The sequence below is a fragment of the Balearica regulorum genome, chromosome 1 (assembly GCF_011004875.1).
Source record: "Balearica regulorum gibbericeps isolate bBalReg1 chromosome 1, bBalReg1.pri, whole genome shotgun sequence".
NCBI classification, from domain to species: domain Eukaryota; kingdom Metazoa; phylum Chordata; class Aves; order Gruiformes; family Gruidae; genus Balearica; species Balearica regulorum.
This window is the reverse complement of record NC_046184.1, coordinates 160,349,763-160,376,289: the sequence shown is the minus strand read 5'-3', so window position 1 is coordinate 160,376,289 and position 26,527 is coordinate 160,349,763. Positions and strand designations below refer to the sequence as shown.

The window sequence follows — 26,527 nt, the reverse complement described above, 5'->3', positions numbered from 1 at the left end:
CTGTTAAAACAGAAATAGTAATTTGCTAGTGGATTTGAAAAATAGAGCGTATTTTAGCTCCCTCCTGTTCTGAAGCAAGGAAAATAGACATGCATAATATATTTTATTGGATCAACTGATGTAATTACTAAGAACAGACTCGGTTTTGGCAGAGTATCCCACCACCAAGTTACTGTTCTCTTTTATTGTGCGTAAATTTTATTGCGCTATTTCTAAATAACCTGAATACTAACAAAGGACAGGAGGTTAGCATGTATGTATGCACTGCAGGTTTCATGAATCACCCCTTGAACATCATTTTGCGTAATAAAATTTGGCCAGCATGTTACTGATGTTCGCTAACTTCCTTTGACATTTCCCTTAGGACCGAAGCACGTTGTTGTAAAATTTGTGGTAAAATTCTTCCCACCTGACCATGCTCAGCTGCAGGAGGAACTGACAAGGTTAGTAGCTTTTTTTTTTAGTTAAATCTCTGTTGGACAGAGGGGAGAATATGGAATTTGAGATGACTGTGTGAGGATGGATGGGTGCCTCTTAGTATTAGTTTGATGTTATTTGCCCCAACCTTGAATGCAATGGAAAAATACGTACCTAAGATTCTGTTGCAGTCTGTGCTAAGAGGTTCTGCAGAGTGCAGAAGTCCTTTGCTTCCCTGGATTTGAGGCCCTGGGAGAGCTTTGCTTACCCCAAGAGAAGGCAGTTCAGCAACAGAGTTCTCCAAGCCCCTTTGGCAGGGGTGTTGGAAGGGACCTAAGGCAAGTGCTGGTGCCCTGGGGCACTCCTCTGCTGAGGGACACGTGCGACTCTGCACCCATCTTTGGGAGAGAGTTGTTTTGTATGAATTACCAAGTTGCAGCAGCATTGGATCCTATTCCTGTAGCCAGCGCAAGTGCCAATGGTTTGCACAGGTAGAACTGTGACTTCAGAGATAGAGAAATGAAAAGGAGAGGGAACAAAATGAAAAGTGAGAGGAAAGTAGAGAAAGATACAAATGTATGCAGAAAGAATACCTTACAGGTGTGTTTATTTTCAGTGCATTTCAAAAACTTCATTTAAGCTTTGAATTTCACACTGCATTGTCATGAAGAGTCATGTTTCTCTATAAGTAAATATGTATGTGAGGGACCTGTTAAGGTTCTTCCTCATTAGCAGGAAGCTTTTCAAGTCTTTTTTCTTATCTACAATATTACTATTTTTTAATTACATTTTTCCATTCTGAGTCAGTATTTTCATTATTCGTTTTTACTTTCAATCTTCTCACAAGATGAAGTCCTCTTTTACAAAGAGCTCTTGTGTCCTTATGACCTGCTTCATAAAGAACAAGTCCACCTTTGTGGTGTTCTGTGTTGTTTTATTTTAGTAATAGAACAATGGAATGGAAAGAAAGAAATTATTGATATCTCTTGATGGCCTGGCCAGAGAAAAGTAGAAAAGTGGGTTAGGAAGAAGGAATGTTTACTTGAAAGACTGAGTAAAAACAATAAAGGGGATGAATGAAAACTCACAGTGCGATGGTACTAATGAAACATTTCTGTTTCCAAGTAGATACTCTGCATATCACATAGTTGCTTACTATGTGAACTGTAAATTGGTTTTTGGTGATCTCTTTCTGCACCTGGAGACATGTCTCTGAATCCTAATGACTTTTTTGGTTAGATTTTAAAATGGATATGCTAGGGAACTTGAATATATGTACGCAGCAGTGTGTAGGATGTAGGATGCAAAAACATATCCACAGGCTGCAGCTTCATCACTTGGAGAATCAGAGAATACAATATTTTTGTGCTGTATTCTTCTACTAGGGTGAATTTTGTATGGGTAGGCAGATGTCTCCAGGTTTCAAAAGCACGTTATTTAGATATGCTACATTATTTCATGTACTGTGTATGTTTCTGTACTCAGCTTGTCCTTTTCATTTAATTTACCTACATCTCCTCATTCAGAAACTCACTGTTCAAATGAGAACTTTTCACTGAACCTATTAAAATCTAGTCTTGCTATAAACTGTTGAGATCTCCTAGTGTAAGTTCTCCAGAGGATGTGCAGTCTTTGGAAGGCTTGTTAAGGTGTCTAACTAGTTCAGGTTTCATATAGGAGAAATGCTTACTGCTAGGTCACTTTTTTCTAGGGAAGAATTTGATGCTGAGTGGAACTAAGCAATTTCAAGTCCTGTTGAAGCTAGAAGAAATTTAAACATTGGAAAAATGTTGTGCAGCTGTGATGTCTCTGCATTTACACTCTCTATGTAGAGTTGACATACGTGGCTGAGATGGTTTGGAAGCAAATGTGTTAAAAATGGCTGGTGCACAGGCAGTGCAGGTAATGGGGCCACAAAAGTATCAGAGCTAGCTAGAGTTGTTTGATCAAGATCTTGCTCCTCATTTCCAGGTGAGTGCTACGGTGGAATTTTAGAGTTCTCCTCGTGTTCTGCAAGAACTAACTGATAACTTGAAATCACTGGTTTATCTGGCATTTCTTCATAGTTACAAGCAGCTCCATTATCTAGTGCTGCTTGCTGTGCAGTTGTGGAGCGCTTAATAGCTGTCACATTTGCTTCCACTGTCATATCGCTTCCAGATCTCATTGCTCCGGTTCCAAGGAGGAGAGGGAGAGAGAAAGAGAGAGATATCTTGGTTCTGCAAAGCAGCCACCATCTAAGACTCTAATGGCTGTAATTCAGTATCTATTATGTTTTATTTAGCCTCTAAACTTGGGAAATTCAGATCACTTCTGTAGATTCCAAAAAGTGAAAGGAACATGTAGTCAGAACCACAGCTGGCGTCGAAATACTTTCCCCTCTTTCCCTCATGTTTTGCGTAACTCTTTGTTCACTTTGGTTTTGCAGGTACCTATTTGCATTGCAAGTGAAGCAGGACCTGGCACAGGGAAGGCTAACCTGTAATGATACCAGCACTGCCCTCTTAATCTCGCACATAGTACAGTGTAAGTTCCCTTTTTCCTTCTTTCCAGGAGGATAAACAGGATGATTGATTGGACATGCTTTGCTGGGGTACCTATAAGTAGCAGCTGCAGGGACAGGTTTAAGCTGTATGGACAATTAATTATATTTCTGTATAATGGCATTCAAATACAGATAATTTATTCTTTCAAATAAAGAAGAGCCCCTGGAGACTGGATTTGCATTTTTAAAACACTGCATTTGATAGTCTGCCTAGGATCATTTAAAAAGCAAACTTTGCAGGTAGTGGCAAACAGGTTGAATTCTTCTGAATTCCTGTTTTATTATACTTTGTCAGCAGAGCATTCAAATTCCTGGAGATCTGTATGATGTCTAGAGAACATAGTAAACAAACATGCTTAGAATGCCAGACTAAATCATAGTCCTAAGAGGAACTGATAGGGAAGGAAAAGACAACAGATTTTAAGCTTTTTTTTTTTTTTTTAATTGCAAAGTATGCACAATAAGACTGTTCAGTGGAATCATACATTAACTTTGTTCATTACATCAAAGCTTCTTTAAGCTTCCAGATCACTTGAAACACACTGTATGTTTTCCATTTCAAGGCTTTACAGCTAGTCATCTTGAGAATAATATTAGGAAAAACCACTTAGTAGTATATATAATGGTCATACTAGACCATTGTTTTGAATGGTCATTGTACAATTCAGTATTGCATTTTTCCACTGAAATGCTGTTGTATGGAAATTGCAGTCAACAAAGACGTTCAGAAGCTCTTTAGTGATGAATAGATAAATCTCATTATCCTTCGTCATAGTCTGTTTGAGTGTTAGGGCAGTTTTTCATCAATTGCTATTGGAAAGGCAGGTGTTGAATGGTTTTCTGTTTGCCATGGTCATCATTGCCCAGTGGGACTGAGTGGTAATAAGAAGCTGTACAACAGCCTCTGTGAAATTCTGTGTTCTTCATACCATTCTAAAACCAAGTATTTTTGCAGCACAGACTCTTTAAAAAATTGATCCTTGCCTAGCAAGCTTTTCGTGTCTTTTAGTTTTTCCCATTGTGGTGTCCAGCACACCAACTGTAGTTCTTTCCTTGATTAAGGTAGTTCTAACTTCCTTTCATCTCAGGAAAAAAACGTTGATCATTTGGGGGAAATTGTGTATCATTTGTTACACTGCATTCTATGAGAGTGAGTTTTCCTTCTAAATGCCTGTGCACCAAAGAAAGATGTTGGGGAGAGGACACCCTAATGCATGTATCTCTCTTCATTTGAGGTATTACTTCATGATCATACTGTCTTAAGCTCTTATAGTTTATATGCATTATTCTCCTTATGATTTCTACTTAGATCCTATTTCATGTCTTACTCATCTCTTTTTGATTACTCAATTAAGTTCTTCACTGAACCATCTACAGCTCTGGTGTCTGAACTGCGCAGAGTGCAACTGCTAGCTTGTTTTCCTAAAGCAACAGCATAAGAGGATAAAATACAGCATGTTCTTTCACCTTTACAAGCTGTCTTTTTTCCTTTCCCTTCTCCCCACAGTAAAACTCAAATTTAATTCATTGTTTTTTTCAAAATTCCTCCGTTATACAGCTGGCCATTCCCCCCGACACACCCATGCAGGCCAGCAAGAAGTATTCATTTCAAAGTGTGCAAAAATGGCAAATCCCCACCATTGCTCTTATGCTGCTGAGATGCATTATACTGTTGGATAAAATAATTTACCTCAGTTGCTGGAAATGATCATGATGCATTGGAAATCTTTCTAGTTCTTTGTCCCTTTCACTTGTGAGCTAGAGGTGCAGAGTGATACTGAACTGAGATTTTAGGATGCAAGTAGTACTCTCCTTATGGGGAGAGTAAGGTAAGATATTTCTGTACTGAAAAATGGAGTTTTTCTATCATGTCAGAAGGAGAGAGGTGAGAGATTCGTCATGCACAAGTGAGTATTCACAGAATCTGAACTGCCATTTTGGGCGGAGGGATGTTGTGCCTCATGGTGCACCTGCAGTGCTGTTTCCCCCCATCATGGACCTTTTTCTTTTGCTGTTTATGATTTTTCCCCTCTCTCTTTTTTGTGTAACAGTGTTTGCTAGAAACCTCTGCTAGAATTTTGTGACTGTCTCATTTATTTATCCATCTTGTGTCTCATGAACATTTTTCTGTGAAAATTTTCTCTGATAAATGTCTATAGCTGTATCTTACCCACATGGGCTGTCTTTTGTATTTGTTTTCTTTCTGGCTTCCTATTCAGTAGCTAAAGAAGTATTACATATTTGTTTGTAACAAAAATAAAACTAGACAGCTGGTAAGAGTAATGATATCAAAGTGGAAAGATTGAGAATGCAGGAGGTTAGGTATTGTATGTCTTATCGATGCTGTGCCTACGAGTGGTTTCCATGGGGGATATCTGATTCCAGGAGGCCCATTGTATTATGTATACAAGCTTATGTTAATGTTATAGACTGTTATTTATATGAAATAATAATATGACAGCAAATAGGTTTCTGTTAAATTAGCATGTATATTACAGAATGAAATTTATATTTGAAACATTCTATTTTAAAAAACCTTAAAAGCACTACAGAAAGTGTTAGAAGTGAGGGGGCACTTTGATACCGCAAATGATGCAGTAAAGTAAGTGTGTGAAGTAAGAAGATGGATTGTTTAAAGGAAAAGAGCTGAAATACAAAGCATGAGCCATATCAGAAGTGCTAATGCAGACAGAATACAGCGTGGTGTAACACACTTGTAAGGTAAGAGAAAAGGGAGCATCAGTGGAAATCAATCTTAGGCTAAAACACATGAAAAGATTTTAAAGAAGAGTTGTATGTGAGGCTGACAATATTCAGAATAGAACTCCCTCTCATTCTAGAGGGAGTGCTACTAGAAAGGCATTTAAGGTGGAAAAGGGGGCTAAGGAGAGAAGGAAAAGCTGTTGAGCGTGAGGTCAGAGAGAACAAATTCAGAAGTAATTTGAAAGCCAGGAGGACAATTTTGATGGTGGATTTGCAGTTGACAAATGCAGAGAACGTTATAGAAATCATGTAGCGGTGAAATAGGAGTCTTCTGGTACTCTGGGCTCTGAAGAAAGCCCTACAGAATGTGATTGAAGTCCATCCATGTACAAGGACGTACAGGGTATGAGCTGCGTTTTAAAGAATCAAGGCCCACATTATTTGAGGTATTGCAAACTTAGGTGGGCTTATGGCTTCAGTAAAGAAGAGAAACTTGCCTTTCATTTGAGTTAGGGTTAAAAACACACCCTAAAGATTTGTGACATTGGGGCGAGTAAAACTGGAGTGAGGGAGCTGTTTCTGAGGTGGAGACGAAAGGGAGATTTTACAAAGGAGAATTCTCAAAGATTCTGTAGTATTTCTGCTGTCTCAAGGAATGATTCGGAGCAGATGCAATGAGGGAGGGGGTGGAAATCAGTCAGTTTCAGTTATCAACTCTTTTCCATCTCTGACCTCCACAGTATAAAAACACCTTGTGTGGCTGCAGGCAATTTGGGTTGAAAGGTTACTGCTCTGTCATTTATAGATGCTTTGGTCCTCATCTTCCTTGCCTACACAAGGTTATTGCTCCCCCTCCACATTTGCAGGTACATCTGATCCCAGGCAAACTTTTGTCAGAAATCACCCGCAGTGTTTTAAACATCATCTGAAACCTTTCTATTTTCCAAACCAGCTTATTTTGGACAGAACTGGATTAAGGGATCATTTACATAGGCAGAACTGAGGTGAGGATAAGGCAAGGATCTAAGCTTGGGTCTGTGACATCATAGGTCAACTGTGCAACAACGTGTCTTGACTGCAACCTGGATTTAATTTGAGGGTGCTGCATTTTAATTTCACTGATGTTATTAAGGTAGCAGCCTTTGTTGTAGCATTGTTGATATTATTCCAGCAGGTTTGCAGGCAGAGGCTGCTATGCTGTTCAGTGAAAAAGCTAATAGCAAGATTTTCAGAGGTATTCCAAGAATAGCAGGCAACAAGATAGTAATCTGGCACCCACACATAGATTGCCTACCCCTCCCCACTGTGCCCCCCCCCCCACCCCCCCAAAAAAAGGAAATCTCACTGAATGGGCTGCAAAATGGAAGGTGGGTGTGACATACTGTTGCACACACGGTATTGAATAACTGCAGCAGATGGGAGCGACTTTGAGGAGGAGGGAGACAGAATGTGTCTCAAACTGCTGCAAAATTAGAGGAAGACAAATGTTTCGTAACCCCATGAGGTGGAATACATGCCTACATTCAAACAAGCAAACAAAACCATCTCTCTTCAGATTTTCCCCAAAGATTACACCGTGGGGCATGGGCTGGGGGAGGAAGCTTGTGCTTGGCTGCTCTGCGGAAAGGCAGCTGAGCACCCCATGTGTGTGAGAGATGGATGAGTTCTGTGGGATTAGTGCTGTCCTCCCTGTCACCTCCTGCCCCGTTATCCCACACACAAGTCAAGGCAGCACTGTGCTGGCTTCATTTGTTCAGTCGACGTCCAACAGCTACTTGGTTGTGGTGGATGGGAGGAGTCCTTGTGCTTCTTCTCACATATTCAATACTAACACGGAGGAGAAGGGAAGAATGTGTGGAAAATAACGTAGCGGGAATCTGAATCATAAAACCATGACACAGCTTGCAAGACACTATGTTTGCTTCTCTGCCCTCTCCCCAGCTGTCTGCACCTTTTGGAATGCCCGAATAATTCAGATTTAACACAATGTTTTAATAGACTTTTCTTAAAATTCTCCATAGCTGAGATTGGAGATTTTGATGAAACCATAGATCGTGAACACTTAGCGAAGAACAAGTATATACCTCAGCAAGAAGCACTAGAAGACAAAATCATGGAATTTCACCGTAGCCACATGTAAGATGTTTTTGTTCTTATTGTTGGCCTTCTTTTCCTTTAGAGTAGTTCTAACTGTAAATATATGATAGATCATAACCACAAAAGAGATTTGGACCTCTGAGTTTCTCAAAGGTTACTTCTTAAAAAATGTTCAAGCCTATGAATTTCCTGAAAGTTACTCCTGCCTTTCTCCTGTCATCATAACAAGATGTTTAAAGAGCAATTGATTTTTATATTCATTCAAGCATGCCATTATTTTACAGTCTATTTCCTACAGAATGCTTCACTACTGATTTTGTGCATGCAGGTATGATTGGAAATGATGACTGATCAGTCAGGCGCTTCTGACAGCAGTCTTCTTGATTTCAAGGACACTGAATGTTGCCTTTTCACCTTTCCACACTGTATTTAGAGATGGGTGAAGAATGGGTTTAATGATAATTTCAGTTAAACAAAAAAAAGTGCTTGCAGAATTAGGGATTTTGGGGAAATATAATTTAAGATGATGGTGCAAATTGGTATCCTAAGGCCTGGAGAAAAGACTAGTAGTAAGAAGATGGTTAAAAAAATTACAAGTAAGATGTAGAAAGGTTTTTTTTTTGCTTTTGAGAACACTCCAATACTTGAACAGTTTCATTTTGAACTACATTGAATTAGATGTGAGTGGTAAGGAGTTCTATAGCAGTAATGATAAATACTTGCATAATTTTGTCATGATTAATTTAGTGCTTATGAGTTCCCAACTTTTATGTTAATGTTTTCTTGTCTTCTGTTTTACTTCATTTTGGTATTGCATTCACTTTTATAGTGAACAACATCTTTACATACTTCTGTTTATGATTTAATATTTTTTAAAAGGAATATAGCATGTTTTTCCAATGGAAAATATAAAGAGAGGTATTGAATTGTGTTAAAGTTAATGGTTCAAAATCTGGCTGTATCAGGTGTCTCAGAATTGGAGTGATCAAAATTTCTAATAGGCCATAAAATCTGTGGATTCTTTGGTATTGGTTTAGTCTAAGAGAAAATTGTTGTTCTAGGTGATAGAAATCTGGGGACACAGAAAAATCATACATATATTATATCTCTGACAGATTTCAGTCTCTTTGATGAAATGTCTCTTTGTTCTCTGGAGGACCTGTTGATCTCTATTAAAAGGTGTGAAGAATTTGTATGTCTTCTCTGCTTTCTTTTTCAAGGGGACAGACACCAGCAGAGTCTGACTTCCAGCTTTTGGAGATTGCCCGTCGGCTGGAGATGTATGGAATACGCTTGCATCCAGCCAAGGACAGGGAAGGGACAAAAATCAACCTGGCTGTTGCCAACACAGGCATTCTAGTGTTTCAGGTTAGAGCTGCTCAGGACATGACTTTGTACTTTATAAAGCAGAGAGATTTCTTACAGCAATAAGAATTCAGGACCTCAACCATGTCTAAAGGAACTTGGTTGGGAAAAATCAGGAACTTCCAAATTTTTTCTAACAATGACCTTAAACCTTTTATAGCCGTATTAGGTCATTCACTTCCAGGGACTCTTACCTCATTTGCATGCACAGGGTAGAACTCCATCTGCAGCTACAATGTGCTGTTCAAGGTGCAAACTGATCCACAGCTCACAATTTACAAGTCGGTCATGCTGACACCTACATATTAGGAGCAGGGAGGTCTTGCAGGCATGGGGCATACTAAATGGGCGTGAAGCAGGGACAAATAAAACAACAGACAACTGGAGTACATGAAGAAGGATGTAGGAAGTGAATGGAAGCTCTCTGTAGCATTACTTTGTCAGAGATTTTACAATCTTCTTGACCAGCCTTGGCCATTCTGTCTTTGCTGAATCCATTAATCTTGCTTCTTTCCCTAAAAGATCCAAAGTATTTTCCTTACATTTCTTTCGTCTCCCCTCCTACCCCTGTCAGCCTAGTAAATGTTCATGAAGCATCATTAGTAAATTTATCAAATTGTTGTTGTGCAGTTCCCCTTAGATAAATAACAAATTGGGCTTTACAATTGTGAAGGTACAGATAGTCAGCTGGTGTAAAATGCTTTCATTTCAGATGAACTTATGTCTACTAGCATTCAAAATCATAGAATCATATCATAGAATCATAGAATGGTTTGGGTTGGAAGGGACCTTAAAGATCATCTAGTTCCAAGCCCCCTGCCATGGGCAGGGACACCCTCCACTAGACCACGTTGCCCAAAGCCCCATCCAACCTGGCCTTGAACACTGCCAGGGAGGGGGCATCCACAGCTTCTCTGGGCAACCTGTTCCAGTGCCTCACCACCCTCACAGGAAAGAATTTCTTCCCAACATCTAATCTAAATCGACCCTCCTTCAGCTTGAGGCCATTCCCCCTTGTCATGTCACTACACTCCCTGATAAACAGTCCCTCTCCAGCTTTCCTGTAGGCCCCTTCAGATACTGGTAAGCCACAATTAGATCTCCCCGGAGCCTTCTCTTCTCCAGGCTGACCAACCCCAACTCTCTCAGCCTGTCCTTACAGGAGAGGTGCTCCAGCCCTCTGATCAGCTTTGTGGCCCTCCTCTGGACTTGCTCTAACAGCTCCATGTCTCTCCTGTACTGGGGCCCCCAGAGCTGGATGCAGTACTCCAGGTGGGGTCTCACAAGAGCGGAGTAGAGGGGCAGGATCACCTCCCTCGACCTGCTGGTCACACTTCTTTTGATGCAGCCCAGGACACGGTTGGCTTTCTGGGCTGCAAGCGCACACTGCCAGCTCATGTTGAGCTTCTCATCAATCAATACCCCCAAGTCCTTCTCCTTGGGGCTGCTTTCAATCCATTCCTTGCCCAGCCTATAGTCATGCTTGGGATTGCGCCGACCCACGTGCAGGACCTTGCACTTGGCCTTGTTGAACTTCATGTGGTTTGCACAGGCCCACCTCTCCAGCCTGTCAAGGTCCCTCTGGATGGCATCCCTTCCCTCCAGCGTGTCGACCACACCACACAGCTTGGTGTCATTGGCAAACTTGCTGAGGGTGCACTTGATCCCACTGTCCATGTTGCTGACAAAGACGTTATAACAGTGCTGGTCCCAGTACCGACGCCTGAGGAACGCCACTCGTCACTGATCTCCACTTGGACATTGAGCCATTGACTGCAACTCTTTGAGTGTGACTGTCCAGCCAATTCTTTAGCCACCAAGTGGTCCATACATCAAATCCATTTCTCTCCAATTTGGAGACAAGGATGTTGTGCGGGACGGTGTCAAATGCCCCGCACAAGTCCAGGTAGATGACGTCACTCGCTCTTCCCTTATCCACCAATGCTATAACCCTGTCATAAAAGGCCACCAAATTTGTCAGGCACGATTTGCCCTTAGTGAAGTCCTGTGGGCTGTCACCAATCACCTCCTTATTTTCCATGTGCCTGAGCATAGTCTCCGGGAGGGTCTGCTCCATAATCTTGCCAGGCACAGAGGTGAGACTGACCGGCCCGTAGTTCCCTGGGTCTTCCTTTTTATTCTTTTTAAAAATGGGGGTTATGTTTCCCCTCTTCCAGTCGGCAGGAACTTTGCCGGACTACCAGGACTTCTCAAATATGATGGAGAGTGGCCTGGCCACTTCACCCACCAGTTCCCTCAAGACCCGCGGATGCATCTCATCAGATGCCATGGACTTGTGCACCTTCAGGTTCCTTAGATAGTCTCAAACCTGATCTTCTCCTACAGTGGGCGGTTCTGCATTCTCCCAGTCCCTGCCTTCTGCAACCTGGGCAGTGTGGCTCAAGCACTTGCCAGTGAAGACTGAGGCAAAGAAGTCATCGAGTACCTCAGCCTTCTCCATATCCTGGGTAACCAGGTCACCCGTTTCATTCCGGAGGGGACCCACATTTTCCCTCATTCTCCTTTTCTCACTGACATACCTATAGAAGCTTTTCTTGTTGTCCTTAACATCCCTGGCCAGACTGATTTCTCTCAGGGCTTTGGCTTTCCTAACCTAAATGCTGCTTACCTCACTGTTAAAAACAGTAAGTAAACTGTTCTTTAGAATGTCCATTTTCACAAATGTCAAAAAAGGCTATTCATTTTAACTGTTGGACTTCAGTTAAAATACTAGTGTTTCCAACCTTATACTACTTTGAGTCCTTTTATAAAGAAAAAACAACAGCAACAAACACAGAAATATGTCTGACTCAAATGCTCTGAGATCTAAATTAAAAAACAGATAAAAAACCCAATGCTCCTCAACTACATGGGTTGCTAAACCCCAAAACTGAAGCATAGCTTGAACCATGAGAACACCAGGATGTTGTTAGAAACGCACATAACTCAAATAATTGTATGTTCAGGCCCTTCCCTTGCTCCCCCACAGTATTTTCATCAGCTGAATTAATGAATTGCAAAGCTTTATAACTTAAGACTGTCTTACAGCTGGAAGTACGTGTCCACACAAAACAGCGTGGACCTCGCTAAGTCCCAGCTGGGATCCTCCTGTAAAGATGCAGCTGCTGCATGAAGGCCCAAGGCCTGATTTGTAAAGCTCTCATCTCTTCTTGTCCTAATGTGTTTGGGACTTTGAAAACAGGTTTTTTCTGAACTTTCAGAAAAGCTTGGAAATTTTGCTGGGTCAAGCTTCAAGACTGAAAAGGAAGCTCAGGTTAGGCTCTGACTTGCTGGAGTCTGCCCAGCACCTGGCATCTGGCAGTAGGCTGAGGGCTTCCTTCAGGCACTTCACAGGGCAAGAGCCTTAAGTCCATCTTTTTATTTTGGATGTAACTGAGAGAAATTGAAATATGAAGACCTCATTAGAATGACCTCAAGGAAAATAAAGGTTCCCTCACAAATGGCATAGGCAGCACTCAGACAGACTTACTTTAAAGCCTGCCATTTATTTAGAAATCAATGTCAGTGCTGCTGAATATTCTAAGGGAGATTAATTATGTGATTCTTAGACAGCAGGTTGTCTTAGCAGAGATCGTCACACTGTCATTACTCCTACGTCCGTCTGATGACGGCGCCCAAATCGGTGTGGGTTTCTGCATTTAGCAATCCTGTAGTAGCTCTGTGAAACTTCTGCTCTGTGCTGTAGGCATGTTTGTATTGAAATCTTTACTGAACAAACTACTGTAATTAATTTTTTAAAATAATACCTCAAATACCTTCTAACATAGATTAAGAAGAGACTTCTGGGGGGTAGGGGCTAATGATGCAGTCATTGGGAATTGTAGTATTTTGAAGATAATTTCTCTCAGACTTGCTGTGTGCTTCTGGTTTTTGGTTGCTTTTTTTTTTTGAGAAAAGCATTTTGTGACTCTTCAGAGACAAGTAATTTATTTAGGTTCCTTTTACTTCTCTTGCTCCTTATGAAAGGTCAGAATGCTCCCAGTATTTTGTACTTCCAATACAAAACTTTCAGTTGCTGTTTTTTTACCCCCCTAGTTAACTAATATTTAAAGGGGTGTTTAATTTGCTCTGTAGAGGCAAAGGAAAGAGGCCAAAGAGGAAGGAAATCTACCCCATCAAAGTGAGGTGACACGTTATGTGTCTGGATTCCCTGCATTCTCTGTAGCTGGTGGAAAGAGAAGGCGGCACTGCTGGGATGTGCCTTGGTCTGCTGAAAATCTGAGTCTGCATAGTGGAACAAGATAATATCATCTGGGCAAAGCTGGGCCACCCTGTTTTGTGCAGTGATACTGGGTCAGATACTTTCACATCAACTCAGCATACCTAGTCCTATAAATATGCAAGAGTTTAACCATAAGTACATGCCTTCAGTCACGGCACCAGATGCTTATGGTTTGTATTATCAGAAGATGAATGATAAAAAATACCATAATTTTAAGTGAATAGATGATTACTTTATGACAAGCTTTCTTTAGCAGTTTAGATTTCTCCATTCAGATCTGGAATGCTTAAACTCTGCTGGCGTTGTTCTCTGTAGGGTCACACCAAGATCAACGCCTTCAACTGGGCTAAGGTTCGAAAGCTGAGCTTCAAGAGGAAACGTTTTCTCATCAAACTACGGCCTGATGTGAATGTAAGTCCTTGTCAGGAATTGATGAAGTTGACCAAAGGTTATCTGGTAAATTTCTAATCATGTAGACATACGTTTTTATCACCTCAAGATTTTTTTTTTTTAAATTAATTGGTTATGTTCACTGTTGGTACTGCATGCATCAACCTGGCATCTCAGGTGAGCAGTCCTAGCAAAGGAAATGTAAACGGAATGTCTGGCTGCAACTCTGGTATTATATCATCAATTCTTAAGTTACAGCATGTAAGCCACCTCTTCTTGTTAATGTTAAGACCACTGCTTTGTCTCTGTCATATTTTTCAGTGAAAGGAAGTTTGAGGAATAGCTCTGATACTGCCAGGCAGACTATTGATGTCTCAAAGTGGGAAGGATAGGGCCTGTTAAGCCTGAAAGCAAATGAGTTGGGAAAAAGCTTTTTTTTCTTTTTTTTTTTAATAGCATAGCGTCTGCTTTGTTAATGCATGTCTGTAACATATGTTGCTTGCTTGCTTACATTGCAAATGCCATCTCAATTTTCAGAGTTCATTCCAGGACACTCTGGAATTCCTTATGTCCAGTCGAGATTTTTGCAAGTCTTTCTGGAAGATCTGCGTGGAACATCATGCCTTTTTCAGGCTTTTTGAGGAACCTAAACCAAAGCCTAAACCTGTTCTTTTTTCTAGAGGTTCATCATTTAGGTTCAGGTAAGACCTGCATTCTTCTTTCCACCTTTCTTGCCTCCCTATTTCAAAATCACATCCGTAGCAATCTAGGATTAAACCTATTATTTTCAGCTCCCCTTTTTTCCATTGTAGTTTGCTCCTTTATATTTTCAGTTGCATCTTCTCAACCAGAACACTGCAAAGAACTCTTTAGGGGAAAAAGTCTGCATTCATTTTGTAGTAGCTGTTGCAAAGTAGCTTTCTGGAGGTAAGATATAAAGTACGTAATTCCAGCTGGTTTTGCATAAGAAAATCCACCTGTGTTCTAAGCAACACTAGCTACCAACTTGTTGGCACTCTGCATCTTCTGCTTCTAGGATGGGATCTTTCCTGTGTATCAGCGTAGAGATTTGTCTTTTTATTGCATGTCCCTGTAGTAAACCCATCTCTATGCAGTTAAAAGCAATGGCTTGTCTCTATACTGAGACCTTTATGCTTGCAAAGGATTTATGAGGGACGACCACATCTACCTGCGATACTGTTAAAGCTGTAGAAAAGTTTTTAATCGTTGGGTTATTGGGGTTTTTTCTTACACTGGCAGAAACCTCATTGTAGATATTGCATTGTGTATGCCGGGGGGGGAAATCCTTTTATTCATAGTTTATTTTGTTTCCAAAGCTGATATAAGCTGAACAGCCAGAAACCCTCTTTGCTGAGATAAACCATACACTCCAGTTGCCTTGCACAAGAACATAGTAAATATGGCCATTCTAACTCTATTCCTGCTTTGTTTCCTGCCTGCAAAGTAAATTAATTAAGATGGAAGAACCTATGTTGGGGTAAACAAGCTATAACTTGTTAAGTTTCTGCCTGAGTAAATAGAAGACTGTAGGTGCATTCAACTTGCTTCCTGGTTTGGAGAGGAGGTTTTGGCTACATCCTCCACTCACTGTGATCTGTGCTACATACATTCAATAACTTTTTCCAGGCCTTGTGATAACTCAGTTAGTTGAAAGCCTCTAATGAACAGGAAGGATTTGGTTCTCTATGGAGCATTCTTGAGGTGTGGGTTTCCTTTACTGCTCTCAGTTCCCTTTGGAGTTTATAACTTTGCACAATAGGAAGTGCTGGACTTTCTCACTATTTCACAGCCTGTAGCAGGACAGGGAAGAGGGATTTCCAGCCTAAATCTCTACAGAAAACGTACGTATGCTTAGTTGATGTGTTTAATAGTAGCAATTGAGTCATTAAATGCATTTCAATGGTTTTCATCTTGGTTCCAGGACTTACTGGTACCAGGTAAGGCTGGTATTTGACTCAAAAGGATTCAAGAATGTTTTTTGTTCATGACGGGAAAACTTAACCCCTGCGTCACTTTCTATTGTGGTGACTTCCCTGTAATCTAGTACCCTGTAAAGGGCACACAACTGAATTTAAGCAGTTCTGAAATGGCATCAAAAAGTAGCTCCATAGCAAAAAAAGAGGCAAGTAACATACAAAATTATAAAAATCTGTGTGTATCTGCCCAGATCCCCTTCCTTATGATCTTACATGAGTTTCTGCTCATAGTGACAAATACTTTTCTGGTTGCTGTGACTTCATATCCAGGCCACATACATGTTTATGATGACCAGGTGGTATATTGTATTAAATATTTTAACTGTGGTTTTCTTCCAGTGGTCGGACTCAGAAGCAAGTTCTTGACTACGTTAAAGAAGGAGGGCACAAAAAAGTGCAGTTTGAAAGGTGAGAGGAAATAAATGAATTATCCCAGTATGTTTTAATCAAAGAAAAGTCATGATTTCCAGTTAGTTATATTCTAAGATCTTGTCCAAGATCTTGCTCCAGTCCAAGTAAAAAATTCCTTCTTTGCTGGTTTGACAGTTTATCACTTGTATAATAATCCCCTTGGTCCTGAATGTTTTGGGGGAAGTTGGCATAACCTATAGTTTACTTAAAATCAATAGTCTTCAATCTGTTTGTCAGCAGTGAGTGTCCTACCATCACAGGTAACTTCCTCCCATGCTGATTTGCACCCTCTTTGGTGTGATGTGATTAATTTATGTGAACAGGCATATTCCCCTCAGAATAAAAGTGAAAGTAACATGAATAGGTATAGCCAACCTTAAGGGAGAGATCTCCAGGGAAAGCTTCCAACTTGCTAGAGCCAGTTCCATCTGAACTCATCTTCCTCATGGTGAGCTGAAAGTAGTGGCTAAAATGCCGCAAAGATCATGACAACAGTCCATTGCTTATGACTCATGTCCTGGTGATAGACCATTTTTGCTTCAGTGCCTCGTCCGCAACATGTAGCACATTTAAATTTTACAGAAAGGAAGAATGTTAATCTGTTTGGGAGCAAACTTTTATGAAAGCTGCTATTCAAAGGTTTTGTTTTAAAGGATGCATGTCTCTTGATTCCTATTTGTCAAAAAAAACTGAAATGGCTTCTTACTGTGATTTTCCTTTTATCTTCAGGAAACACAGCAAGATTCATTCCATCAGGAGTCTGACTGCACAGCCTTCAGAGCAGCATACAGAGGTGCCAAAACAAGTCAGTGATGTTAATGAAACCGTGGATCATGCCTTTCAAACATTTCTTGTTAGATTACCCTCCACTGATTGCTGTTTTGAAACTCCATAGCTTTCTGCTCACTTTCCATTTAACGGGGAGCTGAGGAGCCCTGAGTGTCATAAGTTTTATGTTGTGCAAGTGGAACAGGTTCATTTCCACTGTGGAACAGCGTTGCTTCCAGACAAATATAAATAGCAAGCTTGTCTGAGCTGTATTAATGGCCATCTGAAAAAATGCAAATTGTTACTGCTGGGTTGTAGCTGGTTATGGCATCTGGGAAGAGTTCAATTCTTTTCCTTCACTTGGGGAGTCTTGGATGCCCATGACAAGGTGTTTTGTTGTATTAACCAGGGAGGAGAAGAATTATTTCCTCAGAAAAATTACAGCTCTGGACTTTTAAGCCATTATGTCTGGTAGATACCTAATGTATTTGTCTTATGTTAATAGCTGTTATGTGTTAGGAGTTTGCAAATCTAGTAGCTCCGTAGTGGTGAGGTTGCAGCAGCTGCATGTTCCCAGGTCCAGCTAGTAGTGAGGCTGAGCATGCATTTACTACAGGCACCCACATAAATGGACATATACTATATATATACATATATACAGAGCCAGCCACACAGGTGAATGCAAACAGAAGACAGCACTCCCACAAGCACAAACGGTGCCAGGGGCCTCACTCTGTTTTGCTCTTTGGCTCATCAGGACAAAAGTTCATTAGCAGAAAATACGTATACATATATATGATATGGATCCCTCCTGCAACTGATCTTAGACACTCAGTCTGTCCAGTAGCAGGCCCCTGGATCCTCAGGTCTCCCAGTGGCTGGCACCTGACATACAAGCCCCCAAGGCTCACGGCCCGGCTCCAGTTGCTGGTATTCAGATCCACACACACACATGCACACTCTATGGGTTCCTCCAGTAATTCATCTTAGACACCCAGTCTACCCAGTAACTGACAGCTGGGTCCCCTGGTTCCCGGTTACCTCACACACAGACACACACATGCAAAGGTGTCTCTCCAATAGCTGGTCCAGACTTATGACATTACCAGTACTTGGCCCCCAGGTTCCATGGCCTTTCCAGTGTCTGGCCTGACTTACGGCTGCTCCAGTACTTGGCTCCTAACTCTCTTATCCTACTTGCTGACTAGTCCAGTTTAATGTTTGCTAGCAATTGCACATTGACCTGCCCACCCAATCAACATGCACATGTTCTGGTCTCTCCGGTTGCTGGCATCCCAGACACACCCAGACCATGGGCTGATGGCTCCACTGGGACAGCCCCCAGAGGAGCCGGGTCAGGGGCCTCCATTTCCTTGACTAGGTTATTGGGGTTCCTCTACCTGCTAGTGTTTCTCTGTGCTCATCTATGTTTCTGGAGGCGAACCTTTAACCACATAACCTTACATTAGGTAGAACTTAAATGGCAGGAGCAAGCTACTAGGTTAATGTATTTAAGAATGCTGCCTGTACCTTCACCTTGCATTGCTTCCTTTTGATATTCATGGGCTCTGTCATTCCTGCAAATGTAAGAACTTCAGAGAATTCTGCTATACATACAGCCATTTTCAAATATCTTTTAGCATTTTCATATTGCTAAGAGAAGCTCAGGTAGATGGAGCATGGCTACTGGGCAGGTGCAACATATTTCTGTGTGCAGAGAAGTCAGCCCAGGAATTAGTGGCAGGTATGCTCCAGGGATTGAATGTGGGGTGTTCAAAAGCCCACACACAGCTTTTTTTAGTGTATTAAAGTAGGCTGTGCAAAATCTGTCTTACACATTTATGTTTTTTGTCCCTCCAGCTTCTCAGAGTAGTGCGAACAGGTTGATGTTCTTAGTGTTGATGGATGCCTGAGGGCATTGAAACACCTCAAATACCCCTTTTTTACATACCACTATGTTCTGTCTGCCTTCTTTTCCCTTGCTTAGCTTATGTATTTTTCTGCTCTTAAGATCAGAGACCTCTTTTTTTTCTTCTAATTCCTTTTGAAGCTTGGGTTACCGCCTCCACCAAAAGAGTCCTATGTTGCTGTAAGATGCAGTGCAAAATTCTGGTGCATAATTACACACAGCCTTTTCCCTCTGACTCCCTCCCCTCCCAAACCTTTCCCCTCCCACCCCCTTTGTCTCCTCCTTCCTTCCCTCCTTTATCTTTCCAGAGCTCTAGCTTTGCCTATGGAGACGACAATGATGCTGCAGCAGTGCAGAGCTGCCGACAAGGGAAGGAATTGAAGGCTTCAACAGAAGACACGGGACAGCACAAGAGCCCTTCCTTGAAGAAGAGCCCAAAGGAAGGCAGAAAGGTGGATGGAGCAGTGGTGTCAACAGTGGAGGAAGAAGAGGAGGCTGCTAAGGACAGGATGCAGCAGAACAGACCTCAGTCACAGCAACCAAGCACAGGTCCAGCTTCCAGGGCTGCTCATGGCAGCAGCACCTCCATTCCTTTCATTGACTGCAGTGATGTAGATAGCGAGTATGATCTCCTCAGAGGACAAATAACCCGGTCATATTCCCAAACAAATGACAATTATGAGGGTGATTTGACCAGTGGTGCCTATAATCACTATAGAGATGAAAATCGCAATAGAACTAGATACAGGGATTCCTCAGCCTCTATAAAGTCTTTCCAGTACCTCTCTGAAGAGTACCTTGATGATAACCCAGCTAATTTCTCCTTCTACACTGGGGGAAGCCCCAGGATGCCAAGGCACAGCTCACTGGTTGATGAAATGTTTAGAGGGCCAGGGAACCGTAGTCCACTGGCCACTCCATTGCCTCCCAGTAGCAAAGGGTCAAGCCCTAATATGAGCCTGAGTAGAACTGGCTCTCAGGGTTACGTGTCAGAAAATGGGCATGACTGCGGGGTGAGGACTGGGGAGGAGGATAACCATGCCGGTAGCTGCCATGGGTATGGCAGATATTCTCCAGGTTCTCAACGGCCTTGTGCACAGAAAATCCCAAATCTCTGCAATAAGTCAGTTACAGATCCATTTATCCTGAGCCAGATATCCTCAACCCCTGGGCAGGAGTATAGGTCAGAAAGACATTGTAAAGGAGGCGGGGTGTCTAAGATGTCTTCTCCAGAAGGCAAAATGATGGCCAATGGTATGCCAGCTGGGACACAGTCAAAGCAGAGCCCTGTCATGCAGTCGCTGCATGCCAGTGGCGTGATGGATCACATGGCTGCAATCCAGATGATGGAGGTGTCCACCAGCAGTGGGACAGAATCTAGCGATTCTGACTCGGAAATCATTAACCCCTTCACTCACCCCCTGGTGTTTGGAAATCCTATTGTGCTGAGTTCCTCTCCCATGCCTAGAAATAAGTACTCTTTTGGAAGCCTTCAGCTTGATGAGGAGGTAGAGGAGGATGTGTCTGTTGGCCTCAGTGATGAAGATGGCGTGCAGGTCTTCAGCTGCTAGGGACCGGGCATATGAGACCAGTGGATACTGTGATTGCTCATTAGAGTGATTGCATCTTCTGGGACTCGTGCAGAGTGGCTGGTAATAATTTCAGTGCATGGGCTATTTCAAATGTTATCATTGTACTAACCAGCCAGAGGGAAGGGATGCTAGAAATACAATAATAAGTCTCAGTGAAGCTTAACAGTAATGCATCTCCTCTGAAAGGCAGAAGGAGAGGAAAATTATTACTGATGTAGGTACCTTTGTAAGACTTTATACACTCACCTATTCTTTGTATGAAGTCATATTTTAGGCATATATTGTAGCTTCTTTGACACTTGACGAGTTATTTTGACAAAACAAACAAAAATGAAATTAAGTAGGTACGTTGTGCTCTTTTATATGTCTATTACAATTTTTTTTTTCTCTCCCATGTAAGGAGAGCAACTTATGAGTGCCTCAACAGAGTTAGGGGAAAAAAATTAAGTTGACGGCCAAATGCAGGCAGCTTGATATTTAAGACCAAGACTTGCTGAAATCTTGAAATATGCTGGAAAATCTTTTCATAGCAAGTATGTATTTGGTCTACTCATCTTCATAACCCATTTTATAATCTTAACTGATAACTGAGAATACAAATTTGGCATCTATATAGGAACAACAACATTATTGGTCTTTTCTTCAGTGGGTTCAACAGGCTGATTTGGTGATGGAGGTTTTGAAACACCAAACTCTTCCTTAGGCGAGAAAGAGAACAAGATGAAAGATACAATGCAAGTGAAAAAAACTTAGATTGAAACAGCTCTGAGGAAGAGTGCTATGAGTATGACTTGCAAGGCAATCCTTTCTGTCCTTTATCAATGTGGTATAAAGATTAATTGCAAGAGATTTTTTTCCCCTTATTCTTTCAGTGGAATTATTCACAGAGACATCAAAGTTCTGTTGTGGGTGATTTTTGGTGGGGGGTTTGGAGATGGTGGCTGTTTGATTTTATTTTTTGCTTTGATCATGAGAAATCTTTATCTGTACAGGATCCAATTAGTCTGTCGTAAGCTATTTTTTTAATAGTGCCACCTCATACATTTTTCATCCCCTGACACTGAGAATGACGGGACTAACTGTGGTCCAGACTGATTGTCTTCTGTACTATATATAGAGTAGCGAGATTTTGGCACATGTGCAGAAGGACAGAGAGTCTAATTCTTTGTAAAATTCCTTCTCACAGGCTAAAAGTATTGAGAATTAAGGCTGTATACTAATAAAATCTGATTCTAGTTTCTCCAAGTTAATTAAGAAAATCCAGATGAGAGGTCTCCTGTATGGAAAGTGTTCTGCGAGTATTAGAGCTGGAAGACAAGATGTGCTCTTTAACACTGGCCTTAATTTTAACTTTTATATATTTTTCTGGTAGGGGGAAGGGAACTAAATTTGAGAATTCTAAGTGATGAACAGCAGCATTGACTGAACTGCAGGTCACTTGCAGTTCATGCAGTACACGCATGCAGCAATGATGAATCCACCCATATAAGTACTGATGAACAAGTTACAGGACTTTGTAAATCTAGACAATATAAAATTTTCAAGATTGTTTTTACAAAAATAATAAAATAAGAAGTCTTTTAAATTTTTCTAATGCCTTGGTCTATGCACATTTTAGCAGAGTTTAATCTGAGTGAAGGATATTTAAAAAGAACCTACAGTAGTTAGGCATGTCTTGTTATATACTTTACTTTTTTGCAGTAAAATATATCTTTGTATAAATATAAGTTTTAACCTGCTCATCCCCTTTAGTGTAATGCTTTTCTTAAAGCTTAGATACCTCTTTTTTGAACAGGAATGATTTAACGCATCTCTTTAGACAGTGATATTTTGGTGATAGGGAATGCTCTCGTTTGTTTCTATAATTTAAAGCATGAACGTAGAAACAGCGAGATTGATAATTAGGGAAAAGCTTGCTTGAATATTGTTCTAAAGAAAGGTTGTTTGTGTTTTGGCTCTAGAATAGCTGTAAAATAATTGCCTTGATCTTCTCAATATTTAAGATGAAATATAGCTAGTTGAAGCCTGTGTTAGCAGGCAGCGTGAGCATGGGGAGTGGGTGCATGAGTCTCCTTTTCATTTTTTTTGCTGCCTGCGCAGCAAAAGTACCAGTAGTTATATTATAAAGTAATGGCAATCTGGACAAGTGAATTAATTGCTTTGTTAGCCAGTAAAATTAGAGTTCAAGTAATGGATTTTCAACAAAAGGATTTGCAGTTGTTTCTGCTACTTAAGAAAAGTGAATAGATTTCATATTGTTTGGATTTAAGTGAATATCAAATTTTCTAAGTGATGTTTACTATTTTGCATCCTTTCAAATACTGTTTTCAGGCCCGATTTCTTCTCTCATATGCCTACAAAGATAATGGATTTATAATTTTACAAGAACAGACCTGCTGGTAGCTGGAGTTAGCTTAGTTGTTAATAAAGTATCTCAACAGCTTTTTTTTTTTTTTTCTTTTGAATATTATTCTCAAAAATGAAATATGAGGATTTCTCTCTGACTGTTTTCTATCATTTGGCATTTTTTCAGCTTTAAATGTTTAAGTGGTTGTTGTTTTAACACACGTGGAATTCCTCCAGTTTGAAGAAATAAAGTTTGTAAATTACATAGGAAATAATTTCATTTAGGATGAATGATTTTTGCGGCATTCTTATGCCACTGAAGTTAATATCAGTAGACAAGCGTTTAATTAAAAACAGTCTGTGGGCCAAATTCCTCCACCAGACATGTGGTTCATATCTGGGTGCTTGCCAAGAATGGCGAGAGAGCAATTTTAAATTGACATTTTCACATACGATCAGGTCCTTCAGAATTCTTCTGGGAGTTTTGTTTCTGTGGGACAAATACAGAAGGGCCATGGAGGAAAGAACAGGAACCTTTGGGCAAGACTGTGGATGAGATGGGGAAATTCTTGTTTTTCTAGTTCACAAAGCGCACGTCGGAAGAGGAGCCTGTCAGTTCGAGTTAGTCGTTGCAAGCATTGATTAATCTGCACGTCCTGGTCAACAGCAGTGATCTAAGCATACCTGTGTCTGAAGTCTAACAGAGATAGCTATAGACCAAGTAAAAGATTTGATTCTCCCACCAATTCCAGTAGATTTTGGGGTGTGACTGATGGTACTTCAGATTCACTGCTCTAAATTCTTTTATTCACAAGAATAAACTTTTAAATACCATACTTTCAAAGTGCCCAGATATCCTTAGGCAGTTGCTACAAATGAGGGAGCTGAATCCCAGCAAGATCGAGTAGCTACATCTACTCCAAATGAGTAGTCCTAAGCCACCCATCTTCTGTCCTTCCAGAGGATATGGAGGAAGCCTCCTGTTGGGCTGTCCAGACGGCTTATCACTGTACTGGACCAACTCTGTCCATGTAGTTGGATGAATGTGGAGTCCAGTTGCAAAAGCAGTTTAGGAGTTTGTCCCAAAATAACGTGCAGATGTGGTTAGCAACTTAGTCTATGGATAAAAGGTACTCTGCTTCTTTCTTTGCTGTTCCAAGTACTTGACCATGTTCAACCATCTGCTACAGTGAATGAAAAAAAATCTTACTGATTTTAAGTTTTCTCCAGCTCACCAGCAGGTCAAACTTACTATGTCCTGTTGGGATCTTCTGGAGGTTTTGGTTTTTTGGGGCTTTTTCATGTCACCCTTTCCTAGAATGTAGTTTTCCTCAGTGACCTGGAATATAAAATTTGGGAATAAATTTTATTTATTTAGGTAGGTATGTTAGGAAGGTAACAGATAGTGGCAAGTTGATGTAGGAGCCAGGACCTATATAGGGAGTTGCAGGTTTGGAGTTTTGAATAATTGATATCTGAATGGCCTAGACTGCGCTGTTTTCGGTTTATGCCCATACTCCTTGTGCATGACAGAGAGGGGTGTTCTCTGAAGATGATTTATGCCTAGTGCTGTCATAGTCTCAAATGACCCATAGCTCATAGGCCTGCCTGACAGGTACCATCCCATTAACCATTGTAGTGCACGCTAAATACAAATTACGTCAAAGAAAAACTGGAAGAGAAATTTCTGTAACTGGAAAATGTCAACATGTAACTGAAAGTTTTTAGATTTGCTGTATTTGCATGTACATTATGTGAGCTATATGGAGCTGAGATCAGTTATAGAGTAGACAGATGAGCATAATGAAAGACTTGCATGTTAATAGTTTGAAAAATTAAATCAATTTACCAGTTTGCTTCAAGATTGAAGGGCATGCAAAATTATACAGAATTTTCTCGACAGAGCAGCATTGGCGATGCTGAACGTAATAATTAGAACCCAGCAAAGGGTGAAAAAAAATGGTTTGTGAATTAATTCACTAAATGGGACTAGTGTTATTAGACCAGACCGTTTCAGGACCTGTATTTTCCCCCTTGAATATTTGTAGGGCTGGCTTCTGTTTGCACAGATGTTTGTGGAGCAGCTTTTATTAGTTGAAGGAGCTGTATTCATTCTGAAGCAGTAGCATTCATGCCAGAAGTTCCTGTCTGGCCTCTGTATACATGCAATTACTTGCTGGTGACCAGAGAAAGTCAAATAGAAAATGGGTTAGACAGATCTGAAACCTGTTTATAGCTCCTCCTTTTCTTCACTAAGAACAAGAGATGTTTTAAATTCTGTTGTCTTCTGTCCCACAATAAAACTCACACACATGCAGAGTCTCCATAATCAACTAGAAGTTTCTTCTGGGGGGCTCCAGGGTTGGAAAGACAAAGGAAAAAAGAAGAACAGGAAATATCTTAACCACACAAAAAATGTCCAGCCTTTGGCAGAGCGTGCTTTCCACTCTTCTCCTGAGAGTTTAGAGCCCCAGTAGTTTCTTAGGGTACTCAGAGAGCAAGAATTGTGTAGAACAGTTGAACTGATGAAGCAGACCTGATTTTGAATATTGAAAACCAGTGATTCAGATCTCATCAGTATGATTTATATGCAATTAGCATGAATTGTGGCTATTTCTGGAACAGTTCTTCAACAGAAGAAAGGATGTCTGACCTATAAATTGTGTCAAATACCGTGTTTGTTTAACTAGTCTCATTTGTCATAATGAGGCATTAGACTGCTGTCAGAGGTGACTTTAGAATGAAATTTTAATTGCTGCAATTTAACTTCTTATGATGAAAAACAAATTAATAAGCTGAGTTTTTCCTGACTTCCACATGTGTGTGAAGGAGGTGGGTGTCACTTACCTTTGTGCAGACGGATGTGGACCGCTGGAGATCCACCTCATTCAGCAGCGTGGTTGTTACCGGCTGGAAAGGGCAGCAAGTGTGAAGGAAAGAGGTTCTGTGTTCAAGCATGTGTGAAGTGAAGGAAGCCAAAGTCCCGTTTAGTCTTCCAATAATGCCTCTCTCTCTGAATGGTGTGGTTTCTTATGGCAGCTTTTGTACATTTTAGTGCATCTGTTTCCTCTTCATTTAGGGGATCAATCCTCTTCTCCATACCAAGTAAGAGAGACCCTTAATATATGAGGGAAATAGAATCTTCTGGAACAACTTTTAATATATACAGCTTTCTTTTGTTAGCTGCTGTCAGATACAAGTGGTAGGAGAAGAGCCCTTTTGTCAGAAACCCAGCTGCCTGTTGCTGTCTTAGACTTGATAATGATGGGTTTGGGGTTTCTGATTCTAAGTGGCTGATGCAGTGTGTTAGCATCAGGAGGTCCCAAAGATTAGGCTGATGCGTAACTTTTCTCAAATGTCAGTAGCAGCAGACTCTGGTTTCAGTCAAGCTACATTAGGAAAACTTTTTGCCCGTGCTGTCACGGAAAGGAAGGAAATATAAATCCTAGGAAGTTAAAATTAACAAAATCTTTCCTCTTCTCTTTCAGTAATTTCTGTAGTTGCTGAAATATGCCTAGACAAGGGCACATATCTTATTTACTTATTTATAAGGGAAATCATTCTTGTGCAACATGGATCCTGAACAAAGGCATCCTCTGTGTTCCTCCCTCTAGTTAGGCTGTGTGGTGCCATTGATATTTTAGAATACAGAACTTCTACTTAAAAATCAAAGGCATCATACGAATAAAAAGCCTAGTTTGGGTGACATGTAGCAGTTCTTTAGAGTATTTTGTCTTCTGTTCT

At 40.8% G+C, this 26,527-nt stretch overlaps 1 protein-coding gene across 4 annotated transcripts in view; it reads left to right on the top strand.

Moving 5' to 3' along the window:
* FARP1 (FERM, ARH/RhoGEF and pleckstrin domain protein 1) overlaps positions 1-26,527 on the top strand; it is a 217,516-nt gene that overhangs the window by 151,207 nt on the left and 39,782 nt on the right. For 2 of the 4 annotated variants that reach the window (XM_075741088.1, XM_075741077.1), the window contains exons 5-13: positions 365-443; positions 2,846-2,943; positions 7,687-7,801; positions 8,983-9,130; positions 13,686-13,781; positions 14,298-14,461; positions 16,097-16,165; positions 16,898-16,961; positions 19,154-19,394. In XM_075741088.1, coding sequence (XP_075597203.1) covers positions 365-443; positions 2,846-2,943; positions 7,687-7,801; positions 8,983-9,130; positions 13,686-13,781; positions 14,298-14,461; positions 16,097-16,165; positions 16,898-16,961; positions 19,154-19,394 — 1,074 coding nt within the window. Of the gene's footprint in view, positions 1-364; positions 444-2,845; positions 2,944-7,686; positions 7,802-8,982; positions 9,131-13,685; positions 13,782-14,297; positions 14,462-16,096; positions 16,166-16,897; positions 16,974-19,153; positions 19,395-26,527 lie in introns of all 4 variants that reach the window. The other 2 variants (XM_075741067.1, XM_075741058.1) reach the window with 1 other exon arrangement.